Consider the following 25,904-nt stretch of genomic DNA (forward strand, 5'->3'; position numbering starts at 1 on the left):
TGAACTACATTTAAAAAGCAATGGATAAGAAGACAATACACTTTATTGAATTTATTTTCCAGAGCCACGGGGGAGCCGCAGTGCAGGGATGAGAGAGTCGTGGGTTGCCGACAGGGAAAGTGCCCCGCAGGACGGGAGGTGAACATCTGGCAGCAGTTCACAGATCTCTTATGGCATAGTAAATAATAGAATAGAGAAAGAAAATAAAAAAATAATAAGACTACCAATTAAAGGTCCTTCCAAAAGTCCTTCAAAAAAAATCTTTCCACCTTTCCATGAAATACCTCAAAAGAAGAAAAGGGGGAGAAAAACGTTTATACCGCAGCCAAGGGGCTCTTCCAAGAGCAAAGGCCTTCGTGATTTACTTTGAGCAGAGCTTACTGTAAGAAACAGACCGTTCCTTTACTTCAGATGTGAACTGCAACCAATAATCCCCAAGAACACTAAGAGACAAGACTGTAATGGTGACCTTTTTGTAAGGTCTCCATCAGACAGGTCATCCTTTAACAGAAAGGTTGCTTGATACATTAATGCTCGATCATATCTTATGGCAAAATCCTATCAGTTGCACCTATAAGGTCCCTGATTATGATTCATGTTGTGGGATTATTTAACATAAATACGAGTTCCCCGAGACTGTCTGTGGTGCTGCAGTGGCTAGAAATGTTGATAGGTGTAAAGAGTGTTTTGGTGGTTCTGCTTCAACGTTCAGAGAGCGCCAGCTCAGACGGTTGGATCTGGAATTTGTCTCCTTATGATGTCATAAGGGGAAAGGCTACCTCCCGTTTCTCATGCTTTTTTCACCCAGAGAATTTCCCGCCCCTCCCCTAAAACATTATTTCCACCGACCATCTTGGCTTCCAAATGTGCGAACCTACAGTTGCTCGGTGATTGGATGTAAAAATGAGCACAAATGTTTTGGTTTTTTTTGTTCTGTCACTCAAAACTGAACCAGCGGGTTCGTTTTATTTTTCTGGAAAAACACAGACACGACTTCCTGTCTGTACTTAACATTGTGGTTGGCGAATACTGTTGATGTCATTTTCGAATGCCCCCTCAACTTCTATAGGCCACTCTCCTCCTCGTCCCGCCTCTCTCCTCCTCATTAGCATTTAAAGCTACAGACGGTGAAACGGCGCGTCCTGGAGAAATCTCATTGTTGGACTGGATCAAAGTTGGCTTAAAGCTCAAAGCTTTAAAATAGCTACAGCTGCCTGTATGGGAGTTACAGGAACCTTCTGCCTCTGTATTAATACGGTGCATCCAGGGAAAAGGTGTTTTCCCCACGGTCAGGTCTTTCACCTTCCTCCAACTTCACAATAATCTCCTGAGACCAATCACAACAGAAGCCAAGCCGTTCTTCGGTACAACAGCAGTACAACAGCAGGCTGAGGCAGCAATGTGGCACAACACCGGTGTTGAGGAGGATGTTCTTGATGTTCATGTCTGAAGGCCAATCACTGTGGTCACTCTCCAACTTTTTGCTGTAATGTTTCTCAGTTGCAGCTCACGTCTGGTGTTCTTTTTGAATATTGTTGGGTTATTAAGCACCCAAAACCAAATGTGTTCACTTGTGGCACATTACAGGGGGACGGCAGCAGGACAGCTCGGCGTTTGTCCAACATTGTTCAACTTACGCTGCTAACCAAGTAGATGCCCCGCCCCCTGGAAGATGCTACCGGTTTTATGATCCACGGCCCCTTGTCCTTAGAGAAGGCATCTGCGGTCGAAAACATAGGAAGCAGCAGATTAGGTGAAATGGGAAAGTTTAAGAAAATTTCAATTGCCCGGAATTTTTTTTTTTCCTCTTTCATTTTTAAGGAAATTCAAGAAATTAAAACTCACTGCAGAATTCCTGGTATTCGGCCGGGAGCACAAAGGTCTGTGGCACAAACTGGAAGTTTTTGAAGCCGTGGGCCTGCTGCATCCGCTGGATGTTCTTGTACAGCCGGTCTTTCCGAGTCAGCTCATACGACCTGCAAAGCAAACAGCAGGCGGTCAACGGCCGGGGCTCGCAGGGACGACGTCCGTACGAGAACGCGAGACCAGTTCTGATCTACAGGGTGGGCCATTTATATGGATCCACCTTAATAAAATGGGAATGGTTAGTGACATTGAACACGTTTTATAAGTGGTCAGAAACTTGTATACAACTCATGAAAGAATAAAGTTACGTCAAAACCAAGCACAACATTGTTTTTCTTGTGAAATTACAAAAAAATTTGATGTGTCACATGATCCTCTTCCTATTGAAAAAACAAAAGTTGGATCCAAGATGGCCAACTTCAAAATGGCCACTATGGTCACCACCCATCTTGAAAAGTTGCCCCCTCACATATACTAATGTGCCACAAACAGGATGTTAATATCACCAACCATTCCCATTTTATTAAGGTGTATCCATATAAATGGCCCACCCTGTACAGCGCATTGAATACACTCCGAACGTCCCCTTCACTTGAGCAACAGAACACAACTGCAGCTTTGAAGGCTTGAGATCCTTTGCATTACATTACAGCATCTGAAACAGGTTTATATTGCTTCAGGCAGAAACAGCAAAAATAACGAGGTAATACATACAATAAAATTCAAAAGTTCGGACGCCCCTACTCTGTGGCGGTTACGGAGACAAAGATGGGGCCATTTTGAAGAATCCAATCCAATAAACAAATTTAGTATTTGTTGTATGAGGAGAAAGTGAAGTATGTTTGACGAATCTGTTTTTTCCCCTTTGTGCCTTCATGGCGGCTTTGTTAACTATCGACATCGCCAAAAACCGCTTGAGATGCCCATGAACGTGAATGATAACAAAGTGTTCAGTATAAACCTTCAGGACTACTGGAAACAGTCTTCATTGTCCAACTTAAGGTGGTGAAGAGAAGACAATGCTGCAATCACAGTTTTCTGGTTAAACTTTTTGCCTTTGTTTGGCTATTTTCTTTTTTATTACATAACCTCATATGTCTTTACATTTTACATTTACAGCATTTATCAGACGCCCTTATCCAGAGCAACTTACAATCAGTAGTTACAGGGACAGTCCCCCTGGAACAACTTAGGGTTAACTGTCTTGCTCAGGGACACAATTGTAGTAAGCGGGACTTGAACCTGGGTCTTCTGGTTCATAGGCGAGTGTGTTACCCACTAGGCTACTACTATTTCATAGTCCGCTGTTTTCTATATTTGTTCTATAATGTAAAAATTGCATGACCCATAAATGAGTTGAACTTTTGACAGGTATTAGGTGTCAACAGGTTGGAAATGGTAAATAAAACTGGTTTATGTGTGTGTGTGTGTGTGTGTGTGTGTGTTTATGTTGTGCTGCTGTGTATCACATGTGACAATCACTTCACTTTATGCAAATAAACCTGTAAAAGAGCAATATGTTCATGTAAACCCAACAAGGTTCAACTTCAAGTCTGCACGGACGTGATTCCACACAAGAGGGCACAAGAAACACAAAATGGCAAAGAAACATTCCTGGGAATCAGGAATGTTTTAAAAGTACGAATATCAACCCTTCATGCAAACAATGGAGCTGTCGACACATTGAGCCTCAGAATGTCTGCACTGCTTAACAAAAACCATGAAGACTGGGCGCAATGAATTAAATTTCATGAAAAAAAGAAAACCGCATCAGGTTGCATGCTGCGGTAAATCTGAGTGACAACGTAATAACACAGCTCACCTGGGGAAGTGGTTGACTTTCTGGAATTCCAGGAGGCTACGGAGCAAATAAGGCTTCAGGTGGGATCCCGTCCACATGAGATTGAAGTCATTACTGTTGGGATGGACCTGTGCGTGCATACGAACACCAAAGTAAATCAAACAAATACATTTTCATACAAAAACTACATGCAATGAAGCAAACGGCTTATGACACTTTACTAGGAAAACATCCCCATCCCCAGATTCCCATTGTAATAAATTTCTGGTATCTAAACACTAATTTGTTCCTCTAAATCACAGTACAGGGTGGGCCATTTATATGGATAAACCTTAATAAAATGGGAATGGTTGGTGACATTGAACACATTTTATAAGTGGTCAGAAACTTATAAATAACTAATGAAAGAATAAAGTTACCCCATTGTTTTTCTTGTGAAATTACCAATATATGTGATGTCACATGATCCTCTTCCTATTGAAGAAAAAAAAAAAAACAAAAGTTGGATCCAAGATGGCCAACTTCAACATGGCCACTATGGTCACCACCCATCTTGAAAAGTTTGCCCCCTCACATATACTAATGTGCCACAAACAGGACGTTAATGTCACCAACCATTCCCATTTTATTAAGGTGTATCCATATAAATGGCCCACCCTGTACATAAAACCACATCGCTAACTTCCCGATGTCGTGCTCTGTTATCCTCCTGGAAAAGACCTGCTGTCAGAGGAGCTCCCTGATGGTCAGTGAACTCAAATCTTTTAGCACCATGATGCAGGCATTGTGAAGAGCAAAGCCACACTGTCTTCACGTGGGTTATTTATAATGCTGGATGGGAATAAAACGCTTGGGCCAAGTGATAATAAACAGTGCGAGTCGAGGATGGGGATAAAAGCCAAACCTTGGCCTACTCCACTCAGCATGGTGGATCAGCGGCATAAACGGCCATCCGGGCTCCCATAATGGCATCACAGGCTAAAATGTCAGCCACGGTCGGAGCCGGACCGACACTCCACAGGGAGATGTCATCATCGCTGAAAATGAGTCTTACCTCATGGAAGCCGTGGCTGGAGAGTATTCCGCGGACCAGGCGACTCTCGGTCCGCACGATCTTGAAGGCCAGGTTGTACAGTTCTACAAAGGGGTAGAAGAGGACATGGCGACGCGTTCATCAAACGACAAGCGGCTACAGAATGGGGCGGAGAGGATACGTCACCTCCAACAGAGCGAACAACATCCTCTTTGGTCACTATGGCTTCCGCGTAGAACACCACGACTGGAATCTTTCTGCTGCCGCCACTCCAGGCGATGCAGAGGTGGTCCCTGTAGAGTTGGGTAGGTTAATTGGTTTATTTATGCCATTCCAGTTATTATCATGAAGATAATGCTGCGCTAGGCGGGAGGTAACCGGTCCACTCATGAAGTCATAAGGGGACAAATTTCAGATTCGACCTTCTGAGCTGCCACTCTCTGAACGGTGAAGCAGAATGACCAAAACACTCTTTACACCTCTCGCCGTTTCTAGCCGCTGCAGGACCGTAGACAGGCTCGGGGGACTCATATTAATCTTAAATCATCTCACAAAGTCACATTTTCATAATGGGGACTGAATATTGCCCTGATGTGTTTCATTCCTACGTTATATATATTTATCTTTATACAGCCGTTGCACTTTTTTTTTTTTTTTTCAATATACACTGAATCAGCCATAACATTATGACCACTGAAGTGAATGCCATTTTTTCTTGTATAATGGGAATATATTAGACAGCAAAGTGAACATTGTGTTCTTGAGGTTGATGTGGAAGGGAAGTATGGTCAAGTGAGCCTGTTCGACAACTGTGTCACAATTAAACGAATCTTGATGTCTAATACAGTCCATTTTAAAGTCCATTTATTCCAGAAAGCACATAGCAGATATCATCAGTTAGTTCAGCAGTTGGCGGCACAACAGTCCTCCTTTACATTTACATTAACAGCATTTACCAGACGCCCTTATCCAGAGCGACTTACAATCAGGAGTTACAGGGACAGTCCCCCTGGAGCAACTTAGGGTTAAGTGTCTTGCTCAGGGACACAATGCTAAATGCTGTAAATGTAAGTGTGTTACCCACCAGCAGGCCTAGATTCAGTCTGGTTGGTAAGGACACGGGTGCAGCCCGCTTCTACTTGAGACGACATCAGCAGGCTGCTAAGCTCGAATGAATCTGATTGCTGCAACACAAGCGGCCTAATGCGCGTGCCTGGCTAATAGTGGCTCAGCGGAATCACGCAGGACAAGCCCTGTCCAACATTAGGGAGAGCTGCTAATTCAGGAGACGGAGAAAATCCACGGGCAGTCCCTCTTATTCAGAATTACCGAGCATTAATGCGGATCTTAATGACTAAAAATCCCCTCTTCACGGGGTCTCCGGTCCCAATCGACTCTGTTCTCCTTCGTTGTCCCTGGCTGGTGGGACAACTTGCCCTGCTCTATTCGACTATCCGAGACTACCACCACCTTTAAGGCACATTTGAAAACCCACTTGTTTAAAAAGTATTTCAAACGAGTCCAACACACACGCACACACACAGTCACAAAAATGAAAAATGTGTCATTCACCCAGCATGTTCTATTCCTGACAAGTTCGGCCTTATCAGGTCTCTCAGTTTTGTAACTCAAAATCTATAGACACCGAATGAGAAATGCTGGTGTCATCCTCTTGTAAGTCGCTTTGGACAAACGCGTCTGCCAAGAAAAGTAAAGCATTCAACAATATTTAAAAAGGGCGGTGGCGGCTCCATCTCAAACACTTTTCTGTCTGGATGCAACTGCAGATCCATACAAAAGAACAGAGATTTCATTTAATCTCAGGAGGAGGGCGGAAAATCCATCTATTAAAACGCTGCGCTCCAGCTGCTATTATTAAATGGCGGAGGAAAAAAAAGAGGTGGGCCGTTTATATATAGAATTAAATTTAGGCTATCACGCAAGGACGCCGGAATCTGCCCGGAGGGCGAGAAGAAGAAAGCGATTTAGGAATGCAGCAATCACAGCCTAATTATAAAGAACTGGTTTTTATTGAGAGCGCGTGGACGTTGTGAGACGATGCTCGAATTAACGTACTCATTCTCATCCTCCGATGGGGAGTCGGAATCCAGTCCATCCTGGACCACAGCCGGCATGTCCTCGGCGGCGGCGGCGGCGGCAGTAGCAGCAGGAGGAGAGTCCGCCGGTCAAATCTCTCTGGTCGTCACGTGTTACGGCCTATGGCAGCGAGCATCGCCAGCCATGCCACCTGCGTTTTGGGCACAAGAAATGTGTCGCCATATAAAAGCATGCATACCAGCAATAACAATATTCGACCCCTGGGCCAAATCTGCGATGCTCAATCCTGTTTCAATAGTCTGACCGATGCACAAACTGTGTGGTTGTAGCCTAGCGGGTAACACACTCGCCTATGAACCAGAAGACCCAGGTTCAAATCTCACTTTACTACCATCGTGTCCCTGAGCAAGACACTTAACCATGAGTGTCTCCAAGGGGGGGGGGGTTACTGTCCCTGTAACTACTGACTAAGTTGCTCTGGATAAGGGCGTCTGGTAAATGCTGTAAATGTAAAATGTAAAATGTAAAATGGAGAAAAATATCTTGATTAATGATCATGTGAGCATCAGCATGGACTGGAATTAAAACTGTCAGTGCGCTAAATGAAACGATATTAACATTTATTAACCTCAAGAGTTGTTTGCTAAAAGCCTCACTCCTTAGTTATGGTGAAGTAACTTGTTAATTAACTTGTTAATTGGTTGCCTTATCCAAACTTAACTACAAGGCTAATTTACGGAGGTCTCACTCACAGCTAGCTATCTGGGCGGCTACTCTTCAGCCAGATAAAACGAAGGAACGTACCAGAGAGAGAGAAGCAGGTCTTTAAAAGTCTAGACCCCGGGAAAGACACGGCGTCAAGCGGGCGAATCCGCACCCAAAGCCGGCAGAAGCGGCGGCGGCGGCGGCGGCGGCATCGCACATCTGTTACTACAACAACCAACCGGCCTGGGGCTCAGCGCGCATGCGCCTCTCCTCACCGCTCATTGGTCAGAAGGCTAAATGTGGGCGGACACGCGTGCTGTTAGTCCCTCCCCCTTGCGCGCAGCAGACGTTGCCATAGACGCTCGATTTGTGTTGCCAGGTTCGGGAGAAATTAGGCTGCGTGAGGGTTTACATTAACATTAATTTCAGCTTCTATATGGATCACTACATTAAAAATATATTACTTAAATTTCACAGCATTAAATGATATACCGGCTGTCCTAGCAGCCATGATAAATGACAGTACATGTACAGAAAATTAAATGCATAATATAAAACGCTGCAACATCGCCCCTTCCAAAGCATGTGTGTTTTGATATTTGCCGTAGAGTTTGTTTTGATTGGTCAGTGGCAACGTTTAAATCGCCATTGATTACTCATACATTCTTTTAGGTGGTATTTGTGTTTTAAATGAGCATTATAAAATGCTAGAAGTGTACACAAAATAGTAGCAAAGTCCAAACCATTTTACCCGCTTCGATTAGAGTAAACAAATGAAATTCTGGCTCAGCAGCGTGAGACAGTCCTCGCTCACCTCTCCCGCGCTGTGATTGGTCCGCGGGCTAAAAGAGGGGCGGTCGCCAAAAGACACGTGCTTTCAAATCAGCCAATGAAGCGAGTCACGCGATGACGTGACGCCGACCTCGCCGCCTCGTCATTGGCCGACGCAGCTGTCAATCACGCTGGTCCGTGACGTTCGCTGTCATGTTGCTGCTGGCGCCCGTCCGCTGTGACTGGCGCCCGGTTTCTCGAGGTAGGTGAAGCTGGAAGCGCCTGCAGTCCGCGCTGTAAAGGCCGCAGGCTCCAAGGCATGGCAGCTGACCGCGCTTCTCCTCTCCGTGCTCAGGGCAGAGATGGGCCGCTTTCTGAACGTGCTGCGCAGCTGGCTGCTCATGGTGTCCGTCATCGCCATGGGCAACACGGTGCAGAGCTTCAGGGACCACAGCTTCCTGTCTGAGAAACTTTACACGGGAACGCCCGAGTTCGGTGAGCCGCCGCCTTCTGATCACGCATGCGTGCAGAGACTAGAGATGTGCATATCGATCCTGAATATAAATTCTATCGATGCCAAGTTGGTATCAGTATAGGATCAATACTAGCTCAATTGATCGATATTCTTCTGTTTCTGTACCACGTTCCAACTGAAAGTAAACGTGGAAATACTGCTCCTCACGCATCAACGTATATGGGATGGTAGTAGCCTAGTGGGTAACACACTTTCCTATGAACCAGAAGACTACAGAGTCACAGGTTCAAATCCCACTTACTACTAAGTTAACCCTAAGTTGCTCCAGGGGGACTGTCCCTGTAACTACTGATTGTAAGTCGCTCTGGATAAGTGCGTTTTATAAATGCCATAAATTATAAATGCCATAAAAAGTGGCGTCCACCAACCCCGCCCCCCCAACAGCGCCAATCTGAAGTATCAGTATCGGACCTGGATTGAAAAGGAAATCGGTGGCATGGCGCAAACCTCACAGAAACAGTTCTAGCATCCAATATCTGATGCCGAGTAAACCCTTTTCTGTTGCAGTGAATGGCCTTCAGGCGAGAACGTTTGGGATATGGACCTTCCTGTCATCCATCATTCGCTGTGCATGTGCCATAGACATCCAGAACAGAACGTGAGCCCCCCTGCTCTCACCTTTCCTCCACGGTTCCTCCGTGTAAGACTCATTCTTCCTCCCCTCCTGCGTTCCAGGCTGTACCACGTCACCCTGTGGACCTTCGTCCTGGCGCTCGGACATTTCCTCTCGGAGGCCTTCATCTATAAGACGGCACCCTTGACCATCGGGGTGATGGCACCTCTAATTGTGGCAAGTGAGTAGAGTAGTAAAAAAGTAAAAAGCAGCCTTGTGAAGGACAAAACTGAACCTGATATCACGTTATTACCACCGAAAAATATGAAGCTGTACATGGTGATGCTCTTTGGCCTAAACACACCACACTAAATTGATTAGTGTAAAAGTATGCGGAATTCTACATTTACATTTACAGCATTTATCAGACGCCCTTATCCAGAGCGACTTACAATCAGTAGTTTCAGGGACAGTCCCCCTGGAGCAACTTAGGGTTAAGTGTCTTGCTCAGGGACACAATGGTAGTAAGTGGGATTTGAACCCGGGTCTTCTGGTTCATAGGCGAGTGTGTTACCCACTAGACTACTACCACCCTTATAGCATTACATATCCACCATTATAGCATTACATATCCTAACAAACGTCCATTACCTTCTTTTTACCGGCTAATCATTTTGTGAAAGAGTTTATGTGTGTGTGTAAGCATGATCCCACGATCTTGAGAGGACATTAAATATGATAAAGCTGCATGTCTATACTCCCTCCACCATCATGGTAGTATTATTACACATTATTAGTAATGTTATTTACACCTGACGCTCTGTCACGTGTATGCACATGATTAGACAAGTGTGTTTAGATTTAAAAGTCCTCTAACATGAAAATGTGACTTTGTGAGATTATTATTTAAAACTAATACGAGTCCCCAAGCCTGTCTATGGTCCTTCAGTGGCTAGAAATGGCGATAGGTGTAAAGAGTGTTTTGGTCGTTCTGCTTCGCCGTTCAGAGAGCGGCAGCTCAGATGGTCGGATCTGGAATTTGTCCCGTTATGACGTCATAAGGGGAAAGGTTACCTCCCCTTTCTCATGCTTTTTCCGCCCAGAGAATTTCCTGCCCCTCCACTAAAACATCTCCACCGACCGTCATGGCTTCCAAACATGTGAAGCATTGCAGCTGCTCTGTGATTGGATGTAAAATTGAGTACAAATGTATTTTTTTTTTAGTTCCGTCACGCGAGAATCTGAAGATCCAGCGGGTTCATTTAATTTTTTCCTGGAAAAACGCAGACACGACTTCCTGTCTGTACCAAACATTGTGGTTGGTGAACGGTGTTGATTACGAATGTCCCCTCAACTTCTATAGGCCGCTCTCCTCCTCATTAGCATTTAAAGGTACAGACGGTGAAACGGCGCGTCCTGGGAAATCTCATTGTGGGACTGGATCAAAGAGACTTCCGATACATTATTAGGGGACCAACAAGACCGATATGAAAGCGAAAGATATTAATGTCAGGGGACCTTTTAAATGCTTTAAAAGTAGGAAGGGTTGGGAATTCTCTGGAAGGAAAAAGCATGAGAAACAGGAGGTAACCATTCCTCTTATGACATCAAGGGGACAAATTCCAGATCCGACCGTCTGAGCCGCCGCTCTCTGAATGGTGAAGCAGAACTCTTTACACCTTTCGCCATTTCTAGCCACTGCAGGGCCATGGACATGCTACGGGAACTCATATTAATGTTAAATAATCTCACGAAGTCACATCAGGGGACATGAAAAGTACAGTATTGAAGTATCTCTGGAAATAAAGCAATGATAATATTTACCAGGATGTCTGACACCATCTATTTCTAATAACCTCAGAAGTAATCTTGGTATAATGATAGATCCAGTTAATTCCACTCTCTTTTAATACATGGAACAGGTTGAAATATTGGAAATACTTCAGTATTCAAGATATGTTGTGTTTAATCTATATATCAGTTATATTATGGTCACTCCGTGTAAAGCTGACTCGAATCCCTTCTGCAGGTTTCTCCATCGTGGGCATGCTGATTGGGTTCCAGTGCATCACAGAGTCGCAGGAAGTAGTCGGCGCCCGCCAGAAGAAGCGCAACTGAGGCCGGACTCGAACAGGAGCGGCGTGGACTGGTGCACCACTCTGGCCTACTTAAGACCATCTAAAGAGTTTAAAAGTGAGACTTTTAAACAGTTCATGCTTAAGTGGCATGTGATGCTGTCTTGCCATCCCAAGTGGCTATCAGCTTCAAAGATGAATTTGAAGCATCAGCACGTGCCCACAAAACAAATCCATAATGACTAGGGTACATCATTTTTTCACATACCAAGATATTAGTGGATTTTATTATAGTTTTGTGCTGATATATATAGTTATATAAAAGGACATGCAAATGCCACAGGAATTGTCCCACAGTGGTTTACAATTTGATTTATATGCACAGTGCCGCTGAATGATTCAGGTACACCTGTTCTCAAACCGTCGTGAAACGTGACAGATTCCATTTAAATACTGTACGCCAATTAAAATATATATATGCAAGGAAAGCGGATCACGTTTGGCAAAAAAGAGTTCTCCTCTGAAAGTATTTTGTTGTTTCGTTGGCCGTCTTTGGTCTTGATCGCTCAGATTTGATGGGTCTGAGAGATTTGCACACACGGAAATTTACCTTCATAGTTCTTGTATTATTGGTTGGCTGAGCCCCATGAAAAGGTTCTACTAAACTTCAAACTGATCGAGTGTCAGTTCTCAACTAACCGAAATGTGGTGGTGAACATTTAGTTTTTCCTCTTTTTGGATGGACGGTCCATGTGAACAGTGAGCAGCTTTTCTGACACTTATGAAAACTTTTGCACAATAATAAATGAACATGAGGATTGTACATAATAAATGCAGCTTTTGACTTTAGTGTGTAGACCACTTTTTTCCACCAAGAAAAATACACATATATAAATACAGTACAGGCCAAACGTTTGGACACACCTTCTCATTCAATATGTTTTCCTTATTTTCATGACCATTTACATTGGTAGATTCTCACTGAAGGCATCACAACTATGAATGAACACATGTGGAGTACAAAAAGTGGAGACCTGGTCTCCACAGTCACCGGACCTGAACCAAATCCAGATGGTTTGGGGTGAGCTGGACCAACAAGTGCTAAACACCTCTGGGAACTCCTTCAAGACTGTTGGAGAAGCATTTCAGGTGACGACCTCTTGAAGTCCATCGAGAGAATGCCAAGAGTGTGCAAAGCAGTAATCAGAGCCAAGAAACTAGAACATAAAACATGTTTTCACTTATTTCACCTTTTTTTGTTAAGTACAGAACTCCACATGTGTTCATTCATAGTTTTGATGCCTTCAGTGAGAATCTACCAACGTAAATGGTCATGAAGATAAAGAAAACATACTGAATGAGAAGGTGTCCAAACTTTTGGCCTGTACTCTGTGTGTGTGTATATATAAAGGGACATTTCAACATTTCAACTTCATTCCAATGCACAAAACATCTAGAATACAGGCGGCAATGGGACAATATCAATTCTGGTCAATGTTTTCCCTCCAGGTACAGCAGGAGTAGCTTTACTTTACTTTACTTTATTTAGCAGACGCTTTTATCCAAAGCGACTTACAAGAGGAAGACACCAGCAGGAGTAGCTTTGGTGGAAGTGTAGCAGCTTTATTTCCATTTAAAAATGAGCTACCACGGAAAAAGGCGATTCGATTTAATAGAGAAACACACACTGTCAAATCAGAATGCAGAAACCATCACTTGCATTATTATGAACATCGGAGGTCACTGGTCAGACTACAACTGTTCGTTTTCAACATGATTACAAAAGTAAAGAAAAACCCCATCGCATCTGAATGCTCATATTCATTCATACACACAGTGTTGCGGTCATTTAGAAACGTCCTTTTTTTCCATTGAAATGGTTTTGGATAGAAAATACTGCCAACGTTACGACTAATGCAGCACGTTTGCTGATTCGCCAGACACCCGACAGGTTTATTGCTTCTTTACTGTTTTCAGCTGTATAAGAATCATTGAAAATTGCTTTTTCTAATAATTAACAAGCCTTTTAAAGCAACAGACCTGCATTAGTGAACAGGGGATCATTCCAGAGTCATTTACAAGACATTTCTACATGATCTGAACACACTTTTTAAACAGGTTTAACGCAATTAGCTCAGTAACTACACGGTTAGTTAAGGTTTAATACAACTTCCTCTATGCAAAGCACAGAATAATTCTTGTTACTCGTATTAAAGTATTTTTAATAGGCGTTAAGCAGGGTTAGTGTCACACGTTTGGTGGCTACATTGGACCTTCTGCACAGGAGACCTTGCCTCCATGACACTGACTTGACCCCTGGTGATTTGATATCTAGGTGACTTGACTTGGACAAGGACAGTGAGGGAGTGGAAGCCCGCTTATTCAACACACCGCACAGCGTTTGGTAAGTGAGTAGGACCGCGACCCCGCGGGGCGTCACGAGAGCGGCACCCGAGGCTGCAGCTGGCATCCGTCTGAGATCTGCAGGGCTGCCGAGCCGAGCGCTGGCACCAGGAGAGAAGCGGGTGGAGAGAAAAGCAACTAGATTTCACATACAGGTTAACATTTTTAACAGCACTAAAACCACCACGAGTAAGAACAAAGTCCCGAAAAGTTGGAAAACAGAAGGAAACGGCTGTGAACTTTGCTCTGGTCGTCATTTAAATCACAATAATAGACAAATGCGATGTGATTTAGGGTGCCAGTCCGTTGAAATAGTCACCAGTGCATCATCATCATCATCATCATCTCAGTCGTCAGGGTAAAGTAATGTAAACCTTGTCAGACGGAAGTCTGCATTTCTGTGGCACCAGTGGAGGCTTCTTCTCTCCACCTCGCCTTTATGCTCCTTCAAAGTGTCTGTGTGCAGGAAGGGCTGCTGCCCTCAGATCTTGGTTTCCTTCATCTGTGAAGTGGAGTTTCCTTCAGGGAGATCTGCCAGTTTCTACAAAAAAAACAACAAAAAAAAGGCCGTTAGAATTAGAATGTTCTATGTGGCGGGAATATTCTCCAATATCCTGGTATCACTCGAAATACAGGGGCCGCCAGAGGAAGCAAGAGTCATAATCAATCGTACTTTTTACTAAATACATATACGACATTCTGTTTTATTAGAGATAATAACACATCCATTTACAAATCGTATTTCCTCTCAAGCTAAAAAGGTGATTGTTTGTGGGGTTTAAAGAATAAGAGCACAGAAGATGAATTCTTACTATTAATTACTATTAATGTTAATTAAAAATATGAACATGTAGTGGTGCATATCCCATCATTTAAGCACCGAATCTCTCCAACGCGTCTTCAGAAGACCCAGCGACGCCCCTGAGACTGATTTCCTACAAACCCATTTCCTATAATCTTCTTTTTCATAATCCTCCCCTCGGCCGCTCAATCAGCATTATTGCTTTCTTCGCTTCAGCAGACAGGTGGCATGAAGGTCATCCGACGGCGTGGGACCAACAGCTGATCGAACGCGGGGGAGAGTGTGGTGAACGTGGCGGGCCGTACCTTCCGGGGCGAGCGAGGGGTGGCGGTTAGTAGGGTGGGGTTGGGTTAGTGCCGGCGGCCGCTGGGTGGCCGTCGCCCCGTGGTCCTGTACCGAGTCCTGGAACGGCAGCTGGGTCACGTACGCTTAATCTCAAATCCCACATTTATCTACATTTCGCCAATATTAACACAGTGTTGAAGATGACAGTAAAGTGAGGGTGAAAAAGAGCCCAGAGCAAGCGTGCACGGCAAAAATGGACTGGAACGGATGATTTCAAAGACTGATGAACGAGCATGCAATAATTTTTCTTTTTAATGGGTACGCATGCAGCGGTTTTCCTTGCATCTCCAGCGAAGGGTTTTGTGCGTCAAGGAGGCCCAAGCCAGCAGAATCCCATCACCGGCGCTACTTTTCACGCAGGCCTATCGCGCTGCTGTTGTGTAGTGAGGTGGACAGACGAGTGAAAAGTCCCACGGGACCGCAGAGACTGGCCGTGGCAGCGTGCATTATGGCCGGGGGACGTCCGGACGGGGACTTACAGCAGCCACCTCCGCCTCCGCCAGCTGGTTGGCCTTCTGCCGCCGCAGGTCTGACTTGATCAGAGCTGTGTGATGAGGTGCAGAGTTAACTTTCAGGCTTCCACAACAATTAACATTTATTAACGTCTGTCTGTCTTTCTCCTTACCTGTCTTTCTAACAATCTGTCTCCCTGTCTGTCAGTCTGTCTGTCTGTCCATCTTTTTATCTGTCTCTGAATTTCTGTCTGTCTGTATATCTATCTAGGGTGGTAGTAGCCTAGTGGGTAACACACTCGCCTATGAACCAGAAGACCCAGGTTCAAACCCCACTTACTACCATGGTGTCCCTGAGCAAGACACTTAACCCTGAGTGTCTCCAGGGGGGGACTGTCCCTGTAACCACTGACTGTAAGTCGCTCTGGATAAGGGTGTCTGGTAAATGCTGTCTATCTGTTTGTCTGTCTGTCTGTCTCTCTCCCTGCCTGCCTGTATACCTATCTGTCTGTCTCCCTCCCTGTTTGTCTGCCTGTCGATCTATTTCCCTGTCTGTCAGTCTGTCTGCCTATCTATCTTGTTTGTCTCTGTTGCCTGCCTGTCTGTCTGTCTGTATATTTATCTGTCTGTCTATCTTTTTCTTTCTGTCTCTGTTTTCCTGCCTGTTTGTCTGTATATCTATCTTTCTACCTGCCTGCCTGTATATCTATCTGTCTGTCTGTCTGTATGTCTCCCTGCCTGTTTGTCTGTCTCTATATCTATCTTTCTACCTGTATATCTATCTGTCTGTCTGTCTGTATGTCTCCCTGCCTGTTTGTCTGTCTCTATATCTATCTTTCTACCTGTATATCTATCTGCCTGTCTGTCTGTATACCAGCTCTCCTTGCTGCCATGACCGTTACTGGCCACTAGAGGCCACCATCACCACGCTGCACATCTCAGGGTCTCCTCGGTTACACAATGTCTGCGTGTGGGCGCTCGCACAGCCGCCTTCACGTGTCGCCGGTTGTTACTCACGTGTTGAGAGGACACCTCATGCTTTACCGAGCGCTTGGAGCGTTTAACCGGGCCAGCGGCAGGCCGGAACCTGCACCGCGCGGAGGGAAGACGCGGGGTGGATGGGGTGGGTGTACCTGTCATTATGGACCCTATGAGGAGGAAGACGCACAGGAAGATGTTTCCTGCCAGGGTCCCAAAGTTGTCTATTATCTTCCCTTGACAGATCGTGAATATGATGCCAAAAACCTGGATTGACAGGAGAAGGGAAGATGCTGTTTTAGTCACACGTTCTCCTTCCAGCACACTGCACTTAAATAAGAGCTTGTGATGAGACCACATATGCCTGAATATGAACAAACAGACAATCCGACGCATGCTGCAGTATTAAATAAATATTATCTACAGGAAAAAAGGAGGGAAGAGAATTAATTGCGAGAGATGATGCACAGGGAAAATTTAAGTCGACATATTCTTGTCATTCGGGTAAAAAGTGGAAGGTGTTGAATCTAAACTATCGCACCGTAATAAAGTGTGTCCTTTTCAGGTCATTTCCAGATGGATGGTGTTTGAATAAAACCTCACTACCTCCATCGGCTCATTTTCAGTACCCGCCAGCGCCATCTAGTGGTGCTTCATTAAATTTACCTTTACAGTATTTACCGGACGCCCTCATCCAGTAGTGACAGGGACAGTCCCCCCTGGAGACTCTCAGGGCTAAGTGTCCCGTTCAGGTTCGAACCTGCGACTCTGTGCTCTTCTGGCGATACTGTTACCTGAGCTGAGCAGTTGAGCAGCCCGGACGAGGTCCCTTCTGACTCGGGATAGGTCAGTTCCACCGCGAACTCGAAGCCCAGCGGCAGATAGCCGGTCATAAAGAACCTGCAAGTGGGAGGGGCGCCCCGAACGCCCCTGGAATCAGTCGGATATCTCGTGCGCTATTTATTATCTTTTTAATTAACAAGCATCGACAGCTCTTACCCCAGAGCCCCAGACGTGAGGAACACCACCCACAGATGACCCACATTGAGAGTAAAGGCGTAGACGGCCATCCCTACCAAGGACAGCAGATACACAGTCAGTGTGGTCTGCCTGGAACAGAAGAGAAGGTCCACATGATGCCACCGCGGCGTAAAACGGGGATTAAACATTCCTGGCGGGAGTCCCTCTCATACCCCGGGATCACGTTAAACAAGCGGGGCACCGATGCGTCCAGAGTTGTTAGCCTCTGGCGCAGGAGCACTGAAGCCCAAACGTGAGGACGCTTCGTGTAAGAACATTAACGCGCTCGTTTCAGCCGTGGGGAGAATTGGTGATGTTTTTGGAGGTCAGGAGAAAGGAAAGGCTGTCGGATTGGATCTGAGGGGAGGTGCGTGAGACCCGCTCCTCCCCGGCTTCCGCCGTTCCTGCCTCCAGCGGCAGCGATAATCCGTTCGGACGCCTGCATCTCACTGTAGGAGATTTGGGCCACATTCCTTCAGCAAATTCTGCAGGATCAGAGCGGAGAACCAAGCCAACTCATGCCGCATTTTATGATGCCGTGCATTGAAGTGAAGAAGAGAAGTGAAGAAGAAGTGAAAGTGATTGTCACTTGTGAAACACTGCAACACCGCACACAGTGCACACAGTGAAATTTGTCCTCTGCATTTAACCCATCACCCTGAGTGAGCAGTGGGCAGCCATGACAGTGTAAAGTGTAGTGATTGTCACATGTGATACACAGCACAGCACACAGTGCACACAGTGAAATTTGTCCTCTGCATTTAACCATCACCCTGAGTGAACAGTGTGCCCGGGGAGCAGTGTGTGGGGAGCAGTCTGATGGATAGGGATGCTGTTTTAGGGCAGTGGTGGCCAGGCGTGATCAGAAGGTGCCACAGAGGTGCCTGTCATGGCTGCCCACTGGCCACTAAGTGTGATGGACTTTATTTTAGATGAAGATGTAGGTCAGGGTCTGTGTAAAAGGTCCACCTCAGTTCACGGGCTCAGCATGTTAGAATCTCACAGCTATTTGCCATGTTAGGAAACTGTGTAACGAGCCGTGGAATTTGTCCCTCCTTGATGTTGCGCACACTGCGATAACCGCCGGTGAGGCGAAGAGGCGAGTTTTCCGGGTTTTATACCTGGCTATCACGCTGCCGTGCGGTATAAATGCAGGAGAACTAATAAGAAACGAGAACGAGGGCTGTTGGATTCCAAATCAACGATCAATGGCCACAACGGCAAGAACCTGCGAAGGAAGGGTTCCATTAACAATGTTGGTGCAGTTGCTAAGCAACGTCTCTCGCAGTCAGGTAGATTAATCAAAGCTGATCGCCCCGGACCACGTGACCGCGCGATCCAGCGGTGCATTCGCGAAAATTCGCAGCGCGGCCGTGTAGCAAACATACTTGTAGGTCTTGGTCCTGTCCAACCAGATGCCACAGACGAGGGAGCCCACCATGCCAGCGACGACGATCGTCAGGCCGATTTTCCCAGCATTCACCTCCTCGCCCTGCAGAATAAATACAGTTCTACCCAGAACCACCAGCGAGAAGAAACCACCTGTTCCACATGACTTAGACATTTTGTCATTTCTTTGCACTGAAACAATGTTTCGGAATATTTTGCAGTAAATTTTCTTTTGTCGGTCTGTAGACATTTCAGTTTTATAACTCGCGTTTTATAAACGCTCCCGGAGAGAACTCGCCGCGGGGCCCTCGAGGAGCCGGCGTAGGCCGCGTTATCTGGGGAGACGATGAACGCCGGAGATAAGCGGCAGGTTGCTACTCACGGGGTAGTGCTCTATAATCATGCGGTTCAGCAGCGTGGAGACGGCGTAGAAGCAGCCCACGTTCAGTCCTGGGGACAAGATAACAAGACGTTGTTGTTGTTTGCCAGCGAACTCGGGACATTTTTCTTTCGGACCGTGCCGAGTGACCGAGTGACCGAGTTCATGCCTTTTTTTTACAACTTGGTTAGTCACTCTGTCGAGTTCCTTATGACGGTGACATCGATCGGACTCACCTGACGCTCGGGGGGGAAGCGGTAATAAAAACCAACCTGGTTAATGATCAGCCGCAGCGCTCGAACCTTTGCGCCACCAGAGCACAGCGAAGGCTTTAAGGGTCAAAGGGCGCCATGCTAGAGGTTGACCGACATGGCCTTCACTTCAGCTGACAAACATGGGGGCTGCCACCTCCTTACTCACTTCATAGATACGGAACATTCCGGAACTTCCACAACAGACTACCTGTCTCCTCGTCCATCTTTCTTATTTATGTGTGCAAAAAATATGAATCCCATAAAGCAGCCGCTGGCCACATTGGAATGTCTGTCTGTCGAACCTCCTCTCCCATGAGGGTCGGCATGTTTTAATCATATCATTCCGAAAATGCAAACTTTCTACAAATGATTAGAACATAACATCTGCGTTCAAACAATTTCAAACCGTTACCTAAAATTATTTCTAGTTTTTTTGAAGCTCATAAAACAACTTGTATTGAGCAGCACCGTCCTTGTCGCTAATGAACACACAACAGAACCAAACGTAACTTTATTGTTTTTTATGGTCATAACCTAACGTGCGCCAGAGCTAAACCGCGGGTGGGAGCAGTAGCCTAGTGGGTTAGACACTTGCCTATGAACCAGAAGTCCCAGGTTCAAATCCCACTGCCTACCATTGTGTCCCTGAGCAGGACACTTAACCCCGAGTTGCTCCAGGGGAGGACTGTCCCTGTAACTACTGACTGTAAGTCGCTCTGGATGAGGGCATCTGGTAAATGCTGTAAATGTAAATGTAAATGTCTAAACCAGTTCCTGCCGTTTCTCATATATTGACTGATGACTGACAGGCGACGTTGAGTTATTGAGGCACCTACCGTAACTTATGACGAGCAGAATGAAGGGTCTGTTGTGCAGGAGCCTGGAGATGGAAGCCAGGTAGGAGTACTGATCGGAGGGGATGTTCCGGGCTGCAGCCTGGGCCTGGGATGGGGGAATCTCGGGTTTTTCCTGAAATGCTAAACACACACACTCATTAGGTCTACAGCTACAAAACAATAACCAATGAATAAATACAAGCACGAGTTTATTTAATAATGAATGTGGAACAAGTGAGCGATTATACTCTATGTCAGTGGAATTTTTATAATGGAAGCGTTATAAACGTTTATATGAATGAATGGACCTTCATACCACGGCTGATCTTTATTGAGGCAGCAGCAGCAGCTCGGGTCGGAAAATAGAAAACCATTCCTTCCCGTTCAGACCACGCCTAGATGCTCATCAGCGGAATATTTATTAAACGTTGATGGAGCGTTACGGTGACAGTATTCCCCCCAGGCTTTACGTAACTCGCCATACCTGCTCTTCCCATAATCTCTTGTAATTAATCTCATCATCGCTGGCGAATTGCACATTGGACACAGACGTCTGGTCTGATGTTGAAAGCCATGCAGCCATTTCATAGTCAATCCATATCAAAGCGGCCACGTCACGAACACCATCATGTCCTCCGTACGTATTCCTGTTTATTAATGTTCAGATCCCTGGAGACCCATTTAATCCACGTTTTCACCGGAGGAACATTGAAGATCTTACCAACGACCACCAGAAGGAACAGCAGCGTTGCGACCGCAGCTGTGATGTAGAACATGATGCTGATGTGGTGGCCAAGCTCGTCCATGTCGTCCACGTTGGGCACGAGAATAGGCGGCACCAGGAAACCGATGGCGATGCCGAGCTGGAGAAAAAAAGAGTGGAACACAAGAGCATGGTGTCTGAGCAGGCATCAGAGGTCTGAGACGCTAGAACCCAGAACAAGTGTACGTGGTGGGGCAGCAGTGGTACTTTCTGGAAAATCTCTTCAGGTGAGCTGAGGGCAGTAGACGTTCGTCCATATGAAAACGAATGAAGCATCTTCACGCCCAACATCTCCTGTATCCAAATAGCTTCAGGATTATATGTTTGCTTTCTCAACAAAAAGAAACCGGTTTCTCTAGGAAGCAGAAGAACCTTAGAACCTTAGATTAAATATTTAGATGGGCTCTTGTGTACATTTATTATAAAAAAAAACAAATACGGGCGAAGGTTATACATATTGTATGGGTTTCAATTTTGCATCGCCTGCTTTGGAGAACTTCTTGCCGTTTGCTGTTTTGCTATCTTGCATGTTTGCAAGATCCATAAATGAGTGGGTCAGTCCGAGTTCATTCTTTGTAGTTGATATTATATCAGCATGCCCCTCGGAGGGGAATATACATCCTCACCTTCTCATTGTTCTATTTAGAACCCGGTGCTGGCCATCAAAAGCAGGACAAACACTTGGCAACGGCCTTCAGCCAATGAACACAATTCACAATGGGAGGAATGCGGATGTTCACACATCAGGGAAGACCAGGAGCCACAGGAGCCACAGGAGCCACCGCTAAACTTAAAGACCTCTGCAGAGAGCCCAGAAAGCCAATTTTTTTTTACTAGCATGAATATGCGTATACGGTACAGGCCAAAAGTTTGGACACCTCCTCATTCAACGTATTTTCTTTATTTTCATGACCATTTACGTTGGTAGATTCTCACTGAAGGCATCAAAACTATGAATGAACACATGTGGAGTTCTGTACTTAACAAAAAAAGGTGAAATAAGTGAAAACATGTTTTATATTCTAGTTTCTTTGCTCTGGTTACTGCTTTGCACACTCTTGGCATTCTCTCGATGAGCTTCAAGAGGTCGTCACCTGAAATGCTTCTCCAACAGTCTTGAAGGAGTTCCCAGAGGTGTTTAGCACTTGTTGGTCCAGCTCACCCCAAACCATCTGGATTGGGTTCAGGTCCGGTGACTGTGGAGGCCAGGTCTCCACTTTTTGTTAAGTACAGAACTCCACATGTGTTCATTCATAGTTTTGATGCCTTCAGTGAGAATCTACCAACGTAAATGGTCATGAAATAAAGAAAACGCGTTGAATGAGAAGGTGTCTCCAAACTTTAGACTCTACTGTACTGTAGAAATCAACGTTTAGTCCCCCAGACAAGATTAAAAACACGGCAAAGAGGAGATCTGGTCACGCTCACGTTTCAGGCCCTCCCGTTCCTTCCTGGGAATGTTGTCTGAGAGGTGATCTGATAGCTTATTTGAATGGTCCAGTATTGCTTTTTTGAGGTCTGATCTTGCTCTGCTGTAAATATCCTGGTCCCCAGACTTGTATGCAGAGTTACGTGATTTAATAAGTGCCTGAACCTCACCCGTCACCCGGGGCTTTTGGTAGAACTGGACCCGCTTTCCGTGCAGGCCGGAGCTCCATAAGACACGGCGGTGGGCTTTGCCGGGTCGATGAGCGGGGAGAGGAGGTCAGACAATTTTTTATATACGAATATACATATGTGTACATATATACACACACACACACACAAATATTTATATATTTATATATATATTTTTCATTTCTTTCTTTTATGATTGCACTATGGGGGTCGGTGTGAAACAGTATTTCAATACACTGTGTAAACTGTTGTACTGACAATAAAGCTCTCGAGATTTGATTTGCGTTTACGTGAGTGTTTTCTGGGCTCAGATAAAAATGGACCAACCCCAACCCAGTCCCCCGTCCTACTGACACCGAAGTGTCTTATAGTTTCGCTTATGGCGGCATTTACCCACCGGTGTAATAATACGGTCGTGTGGCTACATGATAAATAATATAGTTTTCATCACAGGTATTTAGTAATGATGCATCATATGAAGAAAATGTAAAAAAAATTAATAAAAAGAAATATCGTTAATGATTACAGAGTGTTATTATTAAACTGAATTTGGAATAAAAAAAAATAACTCTATAAGGTGTTGTCACTCTAACATTGTGAATACGTGTTAAATATGTTTACATATTTTATTGTTCATTTTGAAATTGCCACTCGTTTTTTTTTACTATGCACCAAGTTACAAGTAAATGTCTAGACTTGTTGTTATACTGGAATTGGTACAGTTTCAGTTCTACAAATTCACACGAATATTAATAATAACTCTTTATGACGTGAAGCTTTTTGAAGCTTTTTTTCAGCTCAGTGCATCTTTGAAGACGACTTGTGTGTCAGAGATAACAGCCAGAACGCAGCCACGCCCATGTCCACACCCCACACCCTTCAACCAGAAAGCCACAGAGTTGCAGGTTCGAACCCCACTTACGACCATCGTGTCCCTGAGCAAGACACTTAACCCTGAGTGTCTCCAGGGGGGGACTGTCCCTGTAACTACTGACTGTAAGGGCGTCTTTAAACGCTGTAGACGTAAATGTAACATGGCATGTAATGGTGTCCAGAACTTGAGCATGTGACCCGAGTGTCCGCTCTCATTGGCTGTAAGATGTCAGACTCGAACTCAGAATCGTGGCTGGACGGTCATTTTCAAAGGGCTCGATTCAATCTGCACTGCTTGTGTGGGTGGAAATATCCTAGTGGGTAAAACACTCGCCTGTGAACCAGAAGACCCAGGTTCAAATCCCACTTACTACCATCGTGTCCCTGAGCAAGACACTTAACCCTGAGTGTCTCCAGGGGGGGGACTGTCCCTGTCACTACTGATTGTAAGTCGCTCTGGATAAATGCTGTGAATGTAAATGTGAGGTCACACGATCTTCGTCCATTTAGATGCTCAAGCTGCAAAGTTTTTACGCGAAACGGCTGCAGTTGGCGGCTCAGGATTACGCTGTTTGTCCCCCACACACACACAAGGGGTCATTTTAATCCCTGCTGGAGGAATTTCGCTCACTTGTACACTTTGTGCACAGTTCAAGTGTTTTAAAGAGTTGAAGAGTTTAAGTGGCGGTCAGTCAGCAGCACAAGGACACTCCGACCCAGGCAGACCAGGACCGTGACCCCTCACCCCTCCCAACACCTCCACACAGTGCAGGGTCATGCAGAAGTGCACAGACACCTGGACTGCGAGAGCCGGACCCCCACCTGGTTCCCGAAGACGCCGATCGAGCAGGCGGTGGACACCTCGTCCGAGCCGAACCACACGGACGCGATCTGGGACGGCATGCCGAGGATGAAGACCTGCGCGAGCGAGGTGGCGAACTGGCCCAGCATGGTGACCCAGAACAGGTCGCGTCGCACGCTGGCCACCTTGACCCAGGTCCCCAGGCAGTTGACGGCGTTGGCCAGCAGCGCGACCGCCCGCAGCCCCTTCCTGTCCAGCAGCCAGGTGACGGGGAAGATGAAGGGGATGTAGGTGAGCATGTAGACCATGGACAGCCAGTCGACGGCGAACGAGCTCACGCCGTAGAACTTGGTGAAGATGTTGTTGATGATGCCGTACTGGATCCACTGGAAGGCGTTGCACAGCGAGTAGGAGCTGAAGAGCAGGACCACCAGCCACCGGCGCCGGTAGAGGCGCGTCGCGGGCGGCTCGGCGGCGCTCCGGTCGCCCTTCACCTCCAGCTCGGCGCTGCCGCTCATCTCGGCCGGTGGCCGGGCGCCGCGCCGCGCGGGGGCTTTTATGCGGGGCCGCCGGTGTCCCCCTGACGTCACGGCCGCGGCCACGCCCACCGCGACAAACTTTGCCCGGCGCGGAACTTCGGCGCTTTTCGGACATCTTTCTTGTTTTAGAAAGGCTCCTTTCACATAATCAGCTCGTTAATCGAATCTTTACCTTTTACATTTACGCCATTTACCAGACGCCCTTATCCAGAGCGACTTACAATCAGTAGTGACAGGGACAGTCCCCCCCCTGGCGACACTCAGGGTTAAGTGTCCTGCTCAGGGACACGATGGTAGTAGGTGGGATTTGAACCTGGGACTTCTGGTTCATAGGCGAGTGTGTGACCCGCTAGGCCGCTACCACCATCTTTCTGAAAATGTTGAGAGCTTTTGTTGGGTTCTGTCCTCCCCTCCAGACGCGCCGCAGCAGTTTTGTCGGCTGTCTGCTCCTATAAAAATCAGCGTTAAAACTTCAAGCGGAGAAATAGAATAAGAAGACTCTGGAAAAATCAGAGGCGCTGCGAGGTTCCGCCACTAGGTGGCGTGATGCGCTATGGTGACGAAGGGGAAGACCGACACAGGCCAATGGTCGTTATTCAAACATTATTGTTCATGTAACTACACGTCATTCGGGACGAAACCGGCTCCGGAATCAAACTGCAGAGGTCAGAGGTCAAGGCCGTGGTCTTTAAACACGTCCAGTCTGAACCAGTGGATAATATTATAACATTCATTTCAGCAACATCACAAAAAAGACAAAATATGCGATGACATACTATTAGAAAATAGTATTTTAATTGCCTATAAAATAAATGCTACCCAAATACATGTTGGATATGACGGCTATTATTTAGAACATGAATTATTGTCGTATGTTCGTTTGCAGCAATTAAACAAACAAACAAAAAAATGTCTGGGATTCCAAAACATGAGTTTTGCAGCACTGCCCAGCAGAAACACACACACACACACACACACGCCAGCTCGAACCCCCCACCAGGGGGTCTGGCATCAGACGCAGGTCTCAGAATTCCACCCAAACTCTAAAAAAAAAC

The 25,904-nt window shown here is 46.0% G+C and overlaps 3 protein-coding genes across 10 annotated transcripts in view; 1 reads left to right on the forward strand and 2 right to left on the reverse strand.

Annotated features, from left to right (window-relative positions):
- The window catches only part of ttll5 (tubulin tyrosine ligase-like family, member 5), a 60,381-nt gene extending 52,678 nt beyond the window's left edge, over positions 1 to 7,703 (reverse strand). For all 5 annotated transcript variants that reach the window (XR_003750354.1, XM_028987112.1, XM_028987098.1 and 2 more), the window contains exons 1-7: positions 7,563 to 7,703; positions 6,777 to 6,948; positions 4,887 to 4,993; positions 4,722 to 4,804; positions 3,689 to 3,795; positions 1,846 to 1,976; positions 1,638 to 1,720 (exon numbers count right to left, since the gene is read on the reverse strand). Coding sequence is in view for 4 of the 5 variants with exons in the window: in XM_028987112.1 (XP_028842945.1) it covers positions 1,638 to 1,720; positions 1,846 to 1,976; positions 3,689 to 3,795; positions 4,722 to 4,804; positions 4,887 to 4,993; positions 6,777 to 6,835 (570 nt within the window). In the remaining variant the exon portion in view is untranslated. The remainder of the gene's footprint in view (positions 1 to 1,637; positions 1,721 to 1,845; positions 1,977 to 3,688; positions 3,796 to 4,721; positions 4,805 to 4,886; positions 4,994 to 6,776; positions 6,949 to 7,562) is intronic.
- Positions 7,704 to 8,432: 729 nt separating this feature from the next.
- On the forward strand, positions 8,433 to 12,246 carry erg28 (ergosterol biosynthesis 28 homolog). Its single transcript, XM_028991931.1, has 5 exons — positions 8,433 to 8,496; positions 8,590 to 8,729; positions 9,277 to 9,367; positions 9,445 to 9,563; positions 11,352 to 12,246. The coding sequence occupies exons 2-5, from the start codon at positions 8,597 to 8,599 to the stop codon at positions 11,438 to 11,440; spliced, it is 432 nt and encodes a 143-aa protein (XP_028847764.1). The 5' UTR covers positions 8,433 to 8,496; positions 8,590 to 8,596; the 3' UTR covers positions 11,441 to 12,246.
- Positions 12,247 to 12,999: 753 nt separating this feature from the next.
- Positions 13,000 to 24,828, reverse strand: flvcr2a (FLVCR choline and putative heme transporter 2a). Of its 4 annotated transcripts, XM_028994246.1 has the most exons (11): positions 24,331 to 24,828; positions 20,977 to 21,118; positions 20,256 to 20,396; positions 19,169 to 19,236; positions 18,786 to 18,889; positions 17,377 to 17,487; positions 17,172 to 17,277; positions 16,533 to 16,644; positions 15,427 to 15,491; positions 14,908 to 15,004; positions 13,000 to 14,341 (listed from the first exon to the last, which is right to left on the reverse strand). In XM_028994246.1, exons 1-11 carry the CDS (start codon positions 24,826 to 24,828, stop codon positions 14,322 to 14,324), a joined length of 1,464 nt encoding a protein of 487 aa, XP_028850079.1. In that variant the 3' UTR covers positions 13,000 to 14,321. The 4 variants fall into 4 exon arrangements, with proteins under 4 accessions (XP_028850079.1, XP_028850088.1, XP_028850071.1 ...); XM_028994255.1 differs by lacking the exon at positions 14,908 to 15,004; XM_028994238.1 differs by having other exon boundaries at positions 13,000 to 15,004.
- Between the last annotated feature and the right edge of the window lie 1,076 nt (positions 24,829 to 25,904).

The sequence above is a fragment of the Denticeps clupeoides genome, chromosome 1 (assembly GCF_900700375.1).
Source record: "Denticeps clupeoides chromosome 1, fDenClu1.1, whole genome shotgun sequence".
Lineage (NCBI taxonomy): Eukaryota > Metazoa > Chordata > Actinopteri > Clupeiformes > Denticipitidae > Denticeps > Denticeps clupeoides.

Bases quoted from the DNA above. Each gene is read 5' to 3' on its own strand.
- flvcr2a (XM_028994238.1), bottom strand. From the start codon at position 24,828: ATGAGCGGCAGCGCCGAGCTGGAGGTGAAGGGCGACCGGAGCGCCGCC. The intron at 21,119-24,330 runs GTGGGGGTCCGG...TTTTTTCTCCAG, and splicing joins TCGGCGTCTTCGGGAACCAG to CTCGGCATCGCCATCGGTTT. The intron at 15,492-16,532 runs GTACACCCACCC...CTCATCACACAG, and splicing joins CATAGGGTCCATAATGACAG to CTCTGATCAAGTCAGACCTG.
- erg28 (XM_028991931.1), top strand. From the start codon at position 8,597: ATGGGCCGCTTTCTGAACGTGCTGCGCAGCTGGCTGCTCATGGTGTCC. The intron at 8,730-9,276 runs GTGAGCCGCCGC...TTTCTGTTGCAG, and splicing joins CACGGGAACGCCCGAGTTCG to TGAATGGCCTTCAGGCGAGA. The intron at 9,368-9,444 runs GTGAGCCCCCCT...CCTGCGTTCCAG, and splicing joins ATAGACATCCAGAACAGAAC to GCTGTACCACGTCACCCTGT.